General features: G+C 42.0%; 1 protein-coding gene across 3 annotated transcripts in view; it reads right to left on the bottom strand.

The window, feature by feature from the left end:
- Positions 1-16,461, bottom strand: part of dennd2c (DENN/MADD domain containing 2C) — a 36,250-nt gene that overhangs the window by 4,064 nt on the left and 15,725 nt on the right. For 2 of the 3 annotated variants that reach the window (XM_077515060.1, XM_077515061.1), the window contains exons 3-16: positions 15,829-15,953; positions 8,495-8,577; positions 7,960-8,103; positions 7,025-7,103; positions 6,235-6,279; positions 4,750-4,937; positions 3,239-3,348; positions 3,009-3,078; positions 2,461-2,538; positions 1,116-1,256; positions 656-804; positions 409-586; positions 262-303; positions 11-119 (exon numbers count right to left, since the gene is read on the bottom strand). In XM_077515060.1, the coding sequence (XP_077371186.1) occupies positions 11-119; positions 262-303; positions 409-586; positions 656-804; positions 1,116-1,256; positions 2,461-2,538; positions 3,009-3,078; positions 3,239-3,348; positions 4,750-4,937; positions 6,235-6,279; positions 7,025-7,103; positions 7,960-8,103; positions 8,495-8,577; positions 15,829-15,953 (1,541 nt within the window). The remainder of the gene's footprint in view (positions 1-10; positions 120-261; positions 304-408; positions 587-655; positions 805-1,115; positions 1,257-2,460; positions 2,539-3,008; positions 3,079-3,238; positions 3,349-4,749; positions 4,938-6,234; positions 6,280-7,024; positions 7,104-7,959; positions 8,104-8,494; positions 8,578-15,828; positions 15,954-16,461) is intronic. The other variant, XR_013282567.1, reaches the window with a different exon arrangement.

Genomic DNA, 16,461 nt, shown 5'->3' with positions numbered 1-16,461 from the left:
TTAAACAAACCTTCAGATGCGTCTTCATCCTCCTGCTTAAGGATTTCTTCTCGCTCTTCCAGAATTTGCTGTAATGCTGCTTGCAGTTTACTCGGCAAGATGCAATCCTCATCCCCGAGCTGCACAGGGAACATGCATACAAGATTATTTACAGTTAAGGGGGTGTTGGTATCGCACAAAGTCACATATAACCATCCAGTTGTAGTACTGTAAATAGCAGAGGTGTCTCTGATATTTCAAAATAGATTGCTGTCTACACACCTGAGTGACAAAATCATCTGCACACAAATCCACAATGAGCACCTGCAAAGACAGTCAGAGAAAAGACGACTTGAGCCTCATTCACACTCATATGCAGGGAAGGCAAAGTCAAAAAAGTTGCCCAAATATAGTAGTGTCGTGACCAACCTCCTCTATGGGGAGCTCGAGCACCTGGGGCAAGCAAGGGGCCAGCACCCCAATGAGGAAAGGCGTGGGGGAGCAGCTGATGTCCAACATGCTGGTAGGAAGCACCGGGACGAAGGTGTGCTGCCAGGTGAACGGGTACAGCAGCGCTAGCGCTGCATGGCCACAACGGGACAGCACGCTGGCGGATCACATCAAAAACAATGAAGAAAATATCAAGAAAAGTAGAAATGAACGTTTGTGTATGCACCTGAGTTTTTCCGCAACAAAGATGACCCTCCTCTCAAGCAGAAGGGAAGCGAACACCTGCAGGAGTTTTCCCACACTCAGACACTGGAGCAGCGTGTCGAAGTCCACATGCTCTAATCTGGAGTCCACCGGACGACACAAAGTCAGGACCTGCAATAAGAGTGCTCTCTTTATTTATTTTTTACATTTTTAACACTGAAAATTATTTCACATTTGTATCTGTAGGATTTCCAGTTTTGTGCCGATTTAAATTCAAATGATGTTAAATAATGAACATCTGGTGACGAGTGAAGAAAAGCAGCAAGACTTGAATACGGAGAACAAAATGTCCAAAATCTCACATCATCTACATTTCGGGCAGCCAGGAACAGAATGTAAATGTAGCCTCACACAGACAGCCTCACATAACTCAGAGACAGAGGAAGAAAAGTGCCCATTAACACTTCCCTTTTGTGGCTGACCTCATTGCCAGTGCCAGGCAGGAAACTCTTGACCGTGACAGTGCGGCCTGGAGCTGGGAAAGGCGCTTCCATCACACTGCGCATAAAAGGGTAAACTAGTGCCGGCGCGATCTCTCGGCGACGCTCCACCTCCTCCAAAATCTGCGCACAAATACGCAGACAAATTATTGTCGCTTATGGGTACTTCTGTCACTTCAAAAGTATTGAGAAACTTGGAAATTCCATGTATAAATTATGAAAATGCAAGATACAGTGATGTAGTATGGAGCTTTTCAAAAGTATTGGGACAACTGGGATTTCATAGTGGAAATGCAATATAATCTATTTCGTAGCCTCTGATATAATTGGTGACACTATGTAAAAACCTCATTGTGTCTCTCACTCTATTATTTGCAGAGCTGTCAAAATTCAAATTAATCCACAACTATTTTAATAATCAATTGTTTGAAGCCATTTTTTAATTTAAAATTGTCCAAATCATCTGATTTCAGCAAAACAGTAATATTTCACTAATTTCTGGAGTCCTTCATGTAAGAAGACTGTTTATCTGTGTTTAATCAAAATAAGTCATTTGGAAACATCTGTTTTTACTTTGGAAAACAATGACCGAACCGGTAACATAGTACAATCCTTTTTTTTTTCTTTTTTTTACTCATTTGCTCCCAAAAACGTATAAATACGTTTTATTTTTCATGTTTTAAGTGTCCCAAAGATGCATTTATGCATTTTTTTTGTGTTTTTTTAATGCTACAGCATGCAGAAGGCTTTGATGCAGCCTCTCAACTGCAAAGAACACTTGCAGATATGGTAGTTATTACACAAACGGCCAGCAGGTGGCAGCAGAGCAAAGGAGACCAACCAGGGCCATGTTGCAAAAAAAAAGCTCAATTATGGTACTCACAATTCTAAATAGATTTGTGAAAATTAACTTAGCTATATTCTAATGCTAATTGCTGCAAAACGGAAACAGATAGAAATATACTTTTTTTTTTGATGAAAGAAGAGACTTCAATCTTTCTTATGATAGGTTCCATGTTTTTATAGTAACAGAACACAATATTCTGTGGGCCTTGCAAAATCAGTAAAACAGCCGGGAGCGAACGGGATTGCTTCTTGTGAAAACGGCTGGGAGCGAATGAGTTAATTATTATACAAAGTACAAAATAAACACCAATTAGAGATTAATCAACAGTAATCAGGGGGAAAAATGTTTTTGTAATACACTTGAATGCAAAATTAAAATGAATCAGATTAGTCGATTAATTGATTGAATAATCAATAATTAATCAATTCTAAAAATATTCGATAGTGACAGCACTAATGCCGCAGTGTGTGCTTGGTTTACCTTGGCAAACAGGTTGAAACAGCCCAACTTGCTGACGACACAATGAACCTCAGGGAGCCTTTTGCCCTTCCCGCTGGGCTTTAAGAAGACAAACGGTTCATATATCAGACACGCCTATGACATCAATGCTCAATTGTCAACACTTCAGCAAACACAGTATGTTTCACAACATGAGACTCTACAGCACACAAAAGTGGCTTTCGAAGCGTTTATAGTCAAAGGCAACAAAACACGAAGTGTCGTTAACAAGAGTCGTGTTCTCACACACAGGTAGCAATCTAATGCAATTGTAAAACTAAAAATCTCACAAGCGCACAATAGTCCCAAGCCACACAACACAACAGCAAGACCACATAATTTCAACCTAAAAATTGTGTGGGCAAGAAAGTGTTTGGACGGCTCCCTGCAAGACAAAAGACGGGAAATTCGTCTCACTTTCAGTCATGTGGTTTTCGATCCATGATTCACACGCACTGGGCCTCGAGAGTTGAGTAAGTGTATGGCTGGCTGCCATGTCATCACAAAAACATCTCGCCAAAGTGACTCACCAGGATCTTACGGCAGTAACAGAACCAGCGGCTCCCGTCTTCTCCAGTCAGGACGAAGGAGAAGGTCTCGCTGGAAAAGCAGACACACAAAATCACGATTGTCAGGCATGATCCACTGGAATTTTCTTTTTACACTTTTAAAACATTGATTTTTTTGTCATCTTATGGGAATCTGACCAACGTAAGTGAAGTCATCATCATTACAGAAATCACGTTCCATCATGGCTGACCTTGGCGTGTGTGCTGAAGGCTTCCAGTCACGTATGTCAGGGAAGCAGAATTTGGGAATGACCTTCAGTTGATCCTCGGCTTCCTTGGAGAGTCTGGATGACTTTTCAAACTGAAACGGACCAATTCATATTCAAATCAAGGAGCAATCCATTGGATGATTTCAGGTCTAAGTCAAATAAGCGACTCACAACCAGACAAAGATCATCTATTCTCCACTTATTACAATGAAAACAACACTCTTAAAACAGTTGGGACAAAAATAACCCAAATTGGGTTAAAAAGGGGGATTAAATAACCCCAAAAAATGGGGTCAAATGAATAACCAACGAAGCAACCCAAAAATTTGGTTGCTTTGTGGGTTATTAATTTAATTCTTTACAATTTTTTTGGTTAAATATTTCAAAACATTGGGTTGCTTCACTTTTCACCCAATTCAATTGTTTTGTGGGTTATTTATTTGACCCAAATTTTGGGGTAAATTGAATAAGCCACAAAACAACCCAATTTGTGTGTTATTTAATTTGACCCAACATTTTGGATTAAATAATTTTAAAAGTTGGGTATTTTTTCCCCCCACCCAATTACACTGTTGTTATGTGGGTTGTTTATTTGACCCACATTTTGGGGTAAATTGAATAACCCACAAAACAACCCAACACATTGGGTTGCTTGATTAATTTGACCCACATTTTGGACTAAATCATTCAAAAAAATTGGATCCTTTATTTTTTTTTCCACCCAATTCCATTGTTGTTTTGTGAGGTATTAATTTGACCCAATTTGGGGGGCAAATTGAATAACCCACAAAACAACCAAATTTGTGTGCTATTATTTAATTTGACCCAACGTTTTGGATTAATAAACTACTGGTATTTCAAAAAGGTTGGGTCGTTCATATTTGACCAAATTCAATTGGGTTATTCAATTAACCCAAAATTGGATCAAACGAATAAACCAAAAAACAAGCACACAAATAAAAAAAAAAAAGTTGCTTTATAGATTACCCATCCATCCATCCATGTTTTTGGCAAATGTAAACATGTCTAAATGGACTTGTATATATAACCAGGTTTATAAATTTTATTTTAAAAAATAGTAAATTAGTACTGTATTAATAATGAAATAAGTTTAAATATATAAAGTAAAAGGGGTAGGACTAGATAAGTTTTTAACTTCTTCCTACTCCCTTTTGAACATGTAATCTGTGATTGATTGATGATTTTATTGGGATTTTCTTTTCTTTTCTTTTAATTTGTTTTTTTTCTGCTGTTTGCTTGTTCATATGTTCAATAAAATCAAATTTAAAAAATCCATCCATTTCCTGAACCACTTGCTCCTCACAAGGGTCGCGGGGTGCCGGAGCCTATCCCAGCTGGCTATGGGCAGGAGGCTTATTAATTTAATTTGTTTAATAACTCAAAAATGTGGGTCGATCCATTTTTGACTCAACCGTTTTTAGAAGTGAATGTTTGACAATCAGAATCACTCATCAGAATGGGAAGCTCCAAACCATTTTTGGGAACTGTTGCGTTATTTCAGGGGAGTAGGTGTTGGCTGGGGAACCTTTCCTCAGAGACACCACCACGAAGATCTGGAAGAGCTGCTGCTGCTGTGCCTGGATCAGGTCTTTCTCCAGCGTGCGATAGCCTGGCCTCCGCTTCAGTGTCGACTGCTTGTAAACAGATCTCCTTAAACCTGCTGAATTCACAGTGACATTCTTCTTGTCACAAGATAAGTGGGCAGTTGTGTGCAAAACGTACTTGAGCAAAAAAATATATATATTTGATTCACTTTTTTAAGTCAAAACACAACAGGGATGTTATTTGTTGCTTTATTACGAAATTATAATTTTTAAAGCAAATTTTGATCAACAAAACAAGCCAGTGAAATTGGGACATAAATGTCTGCATTGACCTAAAATTACACTAGTACGACTATGCTATCAGCAGCAAATGATGAACTCTCCTGCAACAGCTCACATGCCTCAGATTAGAAGAAAGTGCAAATATGCAGAAGATTGGACTGTATTTACAGTCATGCTGATTTTCTCTCTGGCATTTTAAGATCTTAACAGACATTTTATAGGATAATAATTATCCATCCATCCATTTTCCGAACTGCAAGGGTCACGGGAGGTGCTGGAGCCTATCTCAGCTGGCTATGGGCAGCAGGCGGCTTGCACCCTGAACTGGTTGCCAGCCAATCGCAGGGAGGATAATAATTAAGGCCTTCATTTAGAAAAGTCTTTTTGCGAATCTACGGTTACACTTTATTTACATTTTAAATGATGTACAGTGATTCCCCACTATTTGTAGGAATTAAATTCCATCCCATCCCATCTTAACTTATTAAATGCACATTTTTATTTATTTATTTTTTTTTAATTGCAAGTATCTTGCCCTTGCACCGGCGGGCAAGTTCGAGCATTTAAGCTGGGTGACCCCTGTCAACTTTTCCGCTTGTCTGCATTGTGGTTGGCCGGAATGCGCGTGGTGAAGCGCACATTGGAACTAGTCCGGCGTTATGCAGGTCACAGTGGCCTTTTTTCTGCCATTGAGCTCGAGAGTGCATCTTGCCCCTAAAAAAACACCATAGATTTCTGCAATGTGCAAGAAATTCCCTGAAAGGGAATTAGATGATATAGTTACTGCAATTTTTTTTTGTTTTTTTTTGTTGCTCTGATAAAAAACAAAAAAACAAACAAAAAAAACAACAACAACAACACAGTTCAAATACATCTTACATAAAAGACTTATTTTTCTGGCTTTTTTAAACATACAGTAGAGTTGCTGCCCATGTTGGCCCAAAACAATTGTAACATTACACCTGGTATAATTATGGTATATTGTATTTGTTTCTGCAAGGAAAGTAAATAATATCCTACTTGTGTGTCAAATGAAGTCATTTTTCTGGTACTTTGGTTGTCAATGGTAATTTCATCCTTCACTTAATGAACAGAAAATACAGACATGTAAACCCTCTATCTGTGTGATACCTTTGGGGTTGTCTTCAGGGTCGCTCTCAGTCCCACTGGTCTCCCCTGGCCAGTTAGAATGTGAAAGATTAGTGTGAGGCAGTGGCGTGGAAAGGGCTTATGAAAAGCATCGTCACTTGCAGACAGTCGGCTTTTGTTACACAATTAAATCAAAGGCGTTTTACTTTATTTGGTCTTGTGGTATTTTATCAAAAAGCGGGTGGAACCACTCAGAATAATCTTTACTGCTGATATATTTATGGGAAGTCAACACCCCAAAAATTCTTGATACTAATATCTTTTATGCAGCCCCACTAGTCTAAATATGGTATTCTGGTTAATATTGTGTTAGTGGAATATGAGTCAAGCAGAAAAATCCAGCAGTTTTTATCAATATCAGAAGACCATTTTGCCACTTGCTGTCGAGTGAAAATGACATCAGTTGCTCAGGTCTCAGGTAACAACTCACAGGTCAGCTTGAGAAAACAGGTGAGCTGTGATTGGTCATTGGGTAACAACCAATCACAGTTTAGCTTTAGAAAACAGGTGATCTGTCATTGGTCGTTGCCTGAGCAACTGTGATGTCATCTTCAGTCAACAACAAGTAGAAAAATGGCCGCCCCAAGATGGCTTAAAAAAACCCAGCTGGATTTCTTCATAACTCATATTCCACAAATGTTATATTAATCAGAATGTCATGTTTAGAATAGTGAGGTCACATATCACACATTATTGTCAAGATATGTTTATGGTTGACTTCCCCTTTAAGAATATGTAAAGCTGAAAGTGTGTACAGGTTTGTGTGTGTCACCTCGCACTGCAACTCCTTGGTTTTTCACTCGCTTCCTCCCTCGTTTGTCATCAAATATCGTCTCAATCTTAGTAACATACTGCATGATAGGAAACACAAACACAGACACACACATTTTCATTAGAGACCAATATTTTTTAGCTATTACAGAATGATGTGGAAAAAAGTACATTCAAAATCATGTTAAACATGATGCTGAAAATGAAGGTTCGTGAACGAACACAGACTCCGAATGGAGTCCCACAAGAAGTTGAAATTTATGTTTCAACAGGCCAAACGGGCACAGCCAGTTGCTCGTGTGTTTGTGTTGGAACATATAGGGGGTCAACAGAATGTGCTAACACCAAAAACTTGTCGAGTTATAATGTCATGTCTTGAAATAAACACTTAAATTTACACTGATTCCTGCACACAACTCTTGGTAGTAGCAGTATTAGCACAGACAATAGCGCTAAAGCAACATGAGTCATGGCAGGTGCGCCATTATTATAGACCCCTTTAAGTAGATAGTAATAGCAACATCAGAGACATTGTTCTGTTAAATACGACTTCGAGTTGCATCTTAAGAGTTTGAAGCTGTTATTGGAAGGTAAACTTACATATGATTATGGTTACATAAAAGATTTTAGCCAACGTACAGTAAATCTCTTAATAGTAAATTGTTACTGTACCTTACTGCTAAAGACTGTCTCTGTCAAGTCACTTTCTACCGCCATGGCTCATATGTTGCGTCTTTATTCACATAAATGGCTCTTAAGTTGCTCTACCACTATCTCTCTTGTTTTGTGTCTTCTACTTCCTTCTAGGACAACACCGCCTCCATTTATATCCTCCGCCTAAACAAATGATGTCACTCGTTCTACCACATTGCAGCAAAACCGCGGACGGCGTCACTGGCTGAAAGGTGAAATGCAATGACAAAATCATATTATTACCTGAGGTGTCTTGTGAAGTTTATGAGCGCTTATGCGTCGGGGGGTTGCAGAGTTGGGAGCATCGACCATGGTTGATCTTAACGGTGGCATTGTCCTCTCCAATTTGCGACAAGCCCCCTGTATCGTTTGAGGTTTTACGTGGAGCTGTAAAATAGTTTAGTACAATTAGAATAACTGTAGGGAACTTTTGCTACATCGTGAACCTACACTATTCATGAGGGGTAGGGGCCAAGTCCTGTTGCAAATAGCACAAACGCCAGGAAAATACACTCATCCAAAAAGGGTTGTAATTGCTTGTACATGCCACAAGGTTGTAGTAAAACACTTTTCTGACTGATTAAATGCAGTTGATTGACACCTTTCTTGCTACAAAATCACCCAAAGCAGTATTTCATTTATTTAATTATTAGAACCTAGTTCTGGCTCGAGCAAAAAAAAAAAACAAAAACAAAAAAAAAACCTGAAATTAGTGAGCTTTTCAGATGCTAAAAGCAGATTCTAAAATAAATCTAGGAATAGGGTGTATTTACCGTACCTTTGTGCCGTGAGGCCTGGTGATAGGAAGACACATAGCTGGTGACTTGACATCCTCATAAGGGTTATCTCTGGTCACATCACCTGAAGAGAAACCAAGTAGTGAGAGAAATTTAAACTGAATGCTTAAAATCCAATATGCTACTTGTTATGAAATGTATGGTCAGACAACTGACAACTGTTATTCAATTGTTTATAGTATTGTATATATATGTATATGTAGGACTGCACAATGAATCTAAATCTAACCGACATCGAGGTTTGACCAAGTGCAATAACCTAATCGCAAAACAGTGCGGTTTTGGATAGTTTTTCTTTTTTTTTTTCCCCCCTTTGTGTTTGAGTGATAGCTGTATTAGCCAACCACAATTGCTGATGCGCGAGACTAATGGCGCTGGCCAATCGGCGTTATTGGCTCATACAAGTTAGTCTGCGCTCCGGTGCATTGTTTGCCTTTTTTTCATTTTTTGCGCTCCGGTGCCTTCATTCTGTACAGCCAGCGCAACCATAACGAGTGCACCTCGACTGCCGTGCACCGAAGTGGATTTAATGGAAGAAGGGACTTCTGCCGCTACAAAGGAGGGGAGAGAGAGCAACTTGTGCCAAAGAAGGGCGGTACGTCTGTTATTTGGACGTATTTCCGATTCGACAAAAATGACGTGGACCAAAAGAAAAGCGCCAGATACAAAATGTGCTATCAGCGAGTAGCCAGATCTAAAGGCAACACGACCAACTTATATCAACACTTAACTCATTTACTCCCAATAACGTATAAATACGTTTTTTTAATGTTCTAAGTGTCCCAAAGACGTATTTATGGTTTTTTTTTTTTTTTTTTTTATGCTAGAGCATACAGAAGGCTTTGATGCAGCCTCTCAACTGCAAAGAACGGTTGCAGAAATGGTAGTTATTACACAAACGGCCAGCAGGTGGCAGCAGAGCAAAGGCGATCAACCAGGGCCATCTAGAAAAAAAGCTAAATTACTTACAATTTCAAATAGATTTGTGAAAACTGATTAAACTTAGCTCTCTTCTAATGCTAATTGCTGCAAAACGGAAACAGATAGAAACATACTTTTTTTTTCCTGATGAAAGAAGAGACTTTAATCTTTCTTTTGGTAGGTTCCATGCTTTTATAGCAATTGACCTTTCGCAAACTCCGCCCCCCAAACGAGCATTGACCAATCACACATTTAGCAACCGTTGCTATGTAAGCATAGTCCATCACGCTTTACTCAGCTCTCGATGACGTCCATAGTCTGATTGATTTTATTTGATGGCTTACGAGACTGCTAACCACCATAAAACTTTACGGAAGAAGAGTGACAACCATTAACAAGCTCCGGACCTCCAAAATGATGAAGCGGTGTGCCTACGGAGTATGTAAATCGGACTGTGCTAAGGTAAGACTATGCTAACTCTATCGGGCTAACTAGCTAGCTGTCGTGTAGTTTGCTTTCGGGGCAATAACAAAACGATATCAAAGTTATTGTCGTTACTATTAATGAATAATATATATTACTAGAATGTCATTGCCATCTAAGTTAAGCTTGTTCAGTCAGTGGTTAATGTTAGTTTAATGTCTTCTGTTAGCTTTTGCATTTGTCTGAATGTTGCGAGCTAACGTTAACACAAAGCTTCGTCAATTTTGTAAAACTTAGCGTCCTAATAAGTGCCCCGAGCTTATCTTGTTTTAATTTTTCATGCAGCATTTTGTGAACGGACACCCGTCTCCGGAGTATCCCAATCTTGTGCTTGAACCAGACAAGGGAGCAGCTCGAAGGCTGTTAACCTTAACTAAATCCATGGCTAGGGTGACATAAATATTTTTTTTATGATGGACAAAGAATAACAATGACTGATCTGATGCTTCAAAGCCAAAAAACCCCCACTAATGTTTAGCTAGCTATAAACACCGAGGTTTAGCTAACTTGCTGACCTAACAGTAATCCTCATATTTTAACAATACTAGACTAATATAAGTAAGAAAACTTACCCGGCAGTACAAGAGCACGACTGGTCCATAATGCTGTGCTGGTTGCATCTGAAGTATAGGTCATGGGGTTTTCTCAGATTTAGCGTGCGTCCTGTATGTTTCCCCTTCGCTGGCTAATTTAATATTATGACTATAACCCTCCACTGCATATTGTAAACCTTTTTGCCTCGATCTGGAGGATATTGCACTGGTATTGCTCCAAAAGAAATCACTAATACACGCCGGTGTAAGTCTTCCCATCACGGCTTGTGCTGTCGGAGTCACCAAGCTTGACGGACTAACAACAGTAACTAAGGGGGGCGGAGCTTATACAAAAGGTCAATTGAACACAATATTCTGCGGGCCTTGCAAAATCAGTCAAAATCACTAAAACAGCCGGGAGGGAACAGGACTGCTTCTGTGAAAATGGCTGGGAGTGAATGAGTTAAAAAAACATCACCGACTTCAGTATGAAGCATGTCAAGCAGGTTGAAGATTGTTTACGTTCAGTTATTAATTATTATTATCAGCGAAACATTGAGGAAGGAGGGTGCCCACTTGACAACCCATAGGGTGCCGTCACTCACATGATTATCCCACAGAGTCTTAGGTATGCGATAGAGGGATATTATCATCTAGTCCTACACTATAATCTAATCATCTGGAAACCAGTGACTGCTGTGAAAGGACAGCTGACAACTAGGGAAAGACCTTGTGACAGCATGGAAAGACAGCTGGCAGGAGGGAATAGACCCCAAAGGGGCTGCCATGGGCTAGCTACCCGTGGTAGCGGAATCCAGCACAGATTGTGCATGGGTCCCACCCACCGTTGGCTACTAAAAGTTCTAAGAGGAAAATACCCCTAGAGCCTGAGAGAGCAGGGGCGAAAGAAGGCTCATCGGCGGACCACACGGTAAACGACCATGGAATGGAACAGACCACGAGAATGATGATTAGCATACCTGAGACTAAAACGGCCATAGCAGGAAAAGCGCTACATCGCTGCATCTGTGGCTGGGAAAAGCTCACTACCACCGCAGGCCTGCGTATACAACAGGGTTTGAAGAGGTGCCTGAAAGCAAGGCAACAGGGAGCACGCATCGATAGCTACTTCTTAAGAAGTAGATCGAGTCAGTCGACTGAAGTTCAGCAGCAGGACAAGATCCACAGTCTGCAGAACATCTATATCCCTGCCTTGGAAGAGGAAGAACCAGGCATAGTTAATCCCAGAACAGCAAGATCAGAAGTAGAAAGGAAGATCGTAGGGCGCAGGCCATTGATAAGATGGCCAAAATCCTGCCAAAAGGCAATGTGGAATGAGATCAACACTGACCTTTACAGTATGCTGGAGAAGCTCAGAGGCTCCAATAAGAAAAAGCTGGAGAAGATAGGGGAACTTATCTACACCTATGGAGTAGAGCGATTTGGAACAGGGGATAAGAAGCGAGCCATACAAACACCAACACCTAAGTCACGGAGACAGAGTGAGATCGACCGGCTGGTTAGAGAAAGAAGACTGCTAAAAAAGCAATGGAGGAAGGCCACAGAGGAGGAAAGGGAAGGTATCGACCTACTGCAGGAAGAAATTAGAATTAGGCTCACGGCATTGAGGAGAGCTGAGAGTCTGCTAAAGAGGCGCAGGAAGAAGGAGCAAACAAGAACTCGCTTCTACCAACATCCCTTCAAATTTGTGAAGAGTCTCTTCGCTAAGGAGAAAAGTAGTCAGCTCTCAATGTCAAAGTCAGACCTAGAACAACATCTAAAAAAGGCTTGTACAGATCACCGGCCTTATGAAGAGGTTACCCTTCCGTCTGACATGCCACCAATTGACCCACCAGAACATCAGTTGGACACCAGCCCACTGAAATGGAGCGAAGTTAAGGAAATCGTGCGAAGAGCCAGGGCCGGTTCAGCTCCAGGTCCAAACGGAGTACCATACAGACTCTACAAGAATGCACCTGATGTCCTTCGCTTCCTCTTCATGAGGGTGGCATGGCAAAAGAAAGAGATTTCAAAGTCTTGGCAGAGAGCTGGAGGTATTCTCATTCCCAAGGAAAAGGACTCCTCTGAGATAGGCCAATTTCGTCAGATTAGCCTCCTAAATATCGAGGGGAAGATCTTCTTCAGTGCGGTTGCTCAGAGGTTGGCCGAGTACCTGCGAAGAAACCAGCTGATTGATACATCAATACAGAAAGCAGGCATCTCGGGCTTTTCCGGTTGTTTGGAGCATGCCACTACCATCTGGCACCAAATCAAAGTTGCCAAGGAGGAAGGGTCCAGTCTTCGCGTAGTGTTCCTGGACTTGGCCAATGCATTTGGTTCTGTCCCTCACAGCCTCCTTTGGACTGCTTTTGATTACTTTAAAGTTCCAACACCCCTCTCCGACCTCGTCAGGGCCTACTTCAACAACATGCAGATATGCATCACAACACCAGAGTATTCCACAGCATGGCAACATCTGGAGGTAGGAATCATGGCTGGCTGCACCATCTCCCCATTAGCCTTCACGATGGCAATGGAAGTGATCATTCGAGCATCTCGATGGGTGGCTGGAGGGCAGTCCTTACGACCTGGCCTTAGGTTGCCACCTATAAGAGCCTATATGGATGACCTCACAATCCTCACCACAACCAAGGCTTGCACTGTGCGACTCCTGAGCAAGCTCCAACATAACATCGAGCATGCTCACATGAAAATCAAGCCAAGTAAATCCAGAAGCATCTCAATTGTCAAGGGGAAGCTGTCACATCAACGCTTCCAGATTGGTGATGAGTTTATTCCAACTGTTTCTGAGAAGCCTGTGAAGAGCTTAGGACGGTGGTATGACGCTTCCCTGAAGGACACTGAGCAAATAGATCAGCTTAAGAAGGATGTCGTCAGTGGCCTGGAGATCATTGACAAAACTGCACTCCCTGGGAAGTTGAAGCTTTGGTGTCTGCAGTTTGGACTTCTACCACGGCTCATTTGGCCTCTGACCCTCTACGAAATTCCCATCTCAAAGGTGGAGAAACTGGAGGGATACTTTAGTTAATATGCCAGAAAGTGGCTTGGGCTTCCCAAATGCCTCAGCAGTATAGGGCTCTATGGAAGAGGAGTCTTGGAATTGCCCCTGTCCAGTTTGGTGGAGGAATACAAGTGTGCCAAAGTGAGACTAGAGATGACGCTGCTGGATTCAACCGACACTCTCGTGGCCCAGGCTGCCCCTCGTTTGGCGACTGGGAGAAAGTGGACACCAGCAGAGGCAACTCAACAGGCCAAAGCAGCTCTCAAGCATAGGGACATTGTGGGACGAGTGCAGCAAGGGAGGAGCGGTCTTGGCGCAGGAGTCGTCATGCCATTGTGGAGCAAGGCCACCGCACCCGAGTGACGAGCGCTAGTAGTTCAAGAGGTGCGCCAGCAAGAGGAGGTGGTAAGGTGTGCAATAGCGGTGGCACAAGCAAGACAAGGCCAATGGACGACCTGGGAGGGAGTGGAGAAGAGGAAGATCTCCTGGCAGGAGCTGTGGGAGACAGAGGCATTTAGGATAAGCTTTACTATTAAAGCTGCCTACGATGTCTTGCCAACTCCCAAAAACCTCAACCAGTGGTATGGTGAAGTCCCTAATTGCTCCGTCTGCTCAACTCCTGCTACACTGAGGCACATCCTGGTTGGCTGCACGACCAGTCTTACTCAAGGTCGGTACACCTGGCGGCATAACCAGGTGTTACGGTGTCTTGCAGAAGTGTTGGAACATCAGCGAACAAGCACCAACAAGCTCCCCCCGCCTACAGCTTGTGGGCCAGTAATACCATTTATTAGAGAAGGGGAGGGTAAAGCTACCCTCAGGCCCTCTAGACCAGAAGTGGGGCAGCTCAGCAGGGCACGTGACTGGAAATTGTTGGCAGACCTGAACCAAAAGCTCCGCTTCCCACTAGAAATTGCACTGACCAATTTGAGACCAGACCTCGTGCTGTGGTCAACCTCACTGAAGCACGTGTATATCATCGAGCTGACGGTGCCGTGGGAAAGTTCAGTTGAGGAGGCCTACGAGCACAAGAAGCTGAGATACACAGAGCTGGCAGCCGAAGCTGAACAACGTGGCTGGGTAGTAAAGATCCGCCCCGTCGAAGTAGGATGCAGAGGTTTTGTAGCAACTTCAACAACAAGGCTACTCCGAGAGGTGGGAGTACGAGGGAAGGCCCATCGGCAGGCCATCAAGGACCTCTCCAAAGCAGCAGAAAGAGGGAGTCAGTGGGTCTGGCTAAGGAGGAAGGACACCAGCTGGGCCATCAGGTGAGGGTCGGCATCCAGGGGGTGATCCTGGGACGCTGGGAATCACTGCTGAACCCTCTGGAGATGTCGTGGGCCTATCAGCGAAATATTGAGGAAGGAGGGTGCCCACTTGACAACCCATAGGGTGCCGTCACTCACATGATTATCCCACAGAGTCTTAGGTATGCGATAGAGGGATATTATCATCTAGTCCTACACTATAATCTAATTTAATGGTGTCATTTTCCATTCTGTGTTGTTATTCTGGATATGTAACTATATTATAATCTCTCCATAGCCTGAGCCTCAATGTATTGTTTTATTGGCAAATTATTTGGTTTAGAACCATAATGTAGGTCAAAGCTCCCCCCTTAGCATATTCCCCAGAAGAGGACGTCTCCGCCTCGTACTTTTAATCAAATAGTGACATTATAGTATTGCATTGTTAAAATATTGATCAAATTACTTGTATAAAACTAAATTGACTCACAATTGTAGCGTTTTTATGCATTTTAATGTGTAATCCATCCATCCATTTTCTTGACCGCTTATTCCTCATAAGGGTCGCGGGGGGTGCTTGAGCCTATCTCAGCTGGCTTTGGGCAGTAGGCGGGAGACACCCCGGACTGATTGCCAGCCAATCGCAGGGCACACAGAGATGAACAACCATTCACACTCACAAGCACACCTAGGGACAATTCAGAGCGCCCAATTAACCTGCCATGCATGTCTTTGGAATATGGGAGGAGACCGAAGTACCCGGAGAAGACCCACGCAGGCACGGGAAGAACATGCAAACTCCATCCAGGAAGGCCGGAGCCTGGAATCATTTTAATGTGTAAAATACAAAAATCGCAAATCGAAACACAATCGCAATATTGGTCTGAAAAATTGCAATTAGGTTTTTTTCAAAATCGTGCAGCCCTAATATGTAACATGGGAAAAGGCACAAAAAATCTCAGACATACCATGTTGAGAGCTCAAGCAGCACACAAAATTTGAGTGTAATCTAAATAAAAGTCAACTCAAAAATCTCTATGGTGGATGGCTACGAATTAAAACAAGACTAACACTAACTTAGAAGAAAAACACACACAAGCTCAACTTACAAACGATGTCTTCATAAATATTATCATCGGAATACGCATGATGAAGGCCTGAGTGCCGAGCTTGGCCGCCCAGTGTGACTTGCTTCACCGTGGGATGCAGTGTGTCCTCGTACTCGAAGGACCTCCTATAGAATTATGGGAGGGAAGTGGAGTGAAAAACAATTCTCATACAATTGTTAACAAAACAGCTCTTTTTTTCCCCATCAGTAGTCATTATTTTGAAGCCAGTAGAAAAAGTATAATAAATAGACAATCACTGCATTTATATTTTAGCGTTAGCTCCAGGTCATGCTATCATATTTAGTGATGAACTGGTAAGAAATGATTTATGCTGTGTTTACAATAAAACGAGAGGTGTAATAATGTGTGGCAGAATGTGTTATGCTGGAAACAAATGGAATATAATAACAATTAACGGTCACGAGAGCATATTTTAAATACATTTTTTTCCCATTGTCTTTCATTATGATTTATGTGTATGTAGGTGTGCATAATGTCATGTCACGTAATAACTGCAGTGCATTCTAATGTATATACCATTATATTATAATTTGCTGTTTTGCTCGATTCAAACCCTTGTGAGGGATAAGCGGTCAAGCTGCGATTGGCTGGTAACCAGTCCAGCGTGTACCC

The sequence above is a fragment of the Festucalex cinctus genome, chromosome 2 (genome assembly GCF_051991245.1).
Source record: "Festucalex cinctus isolate MCC-2025b chromosome 2, RoL_Fcin_1.0, whole genome shotgun sequence".
In the NCBI taxonomy this organism is placed as follows: domain Eukaryota; kingdom Metazoa; phylum Chordata; class Actinopteri; order Syngnathiformes; family Syngnathidae; genus Festucalex; species Festucalex cinctus.
Note: the sequence above shows the minus strand (reverse complement) of the source record. Positions and strands in the feature narration are given on the sequence as shown.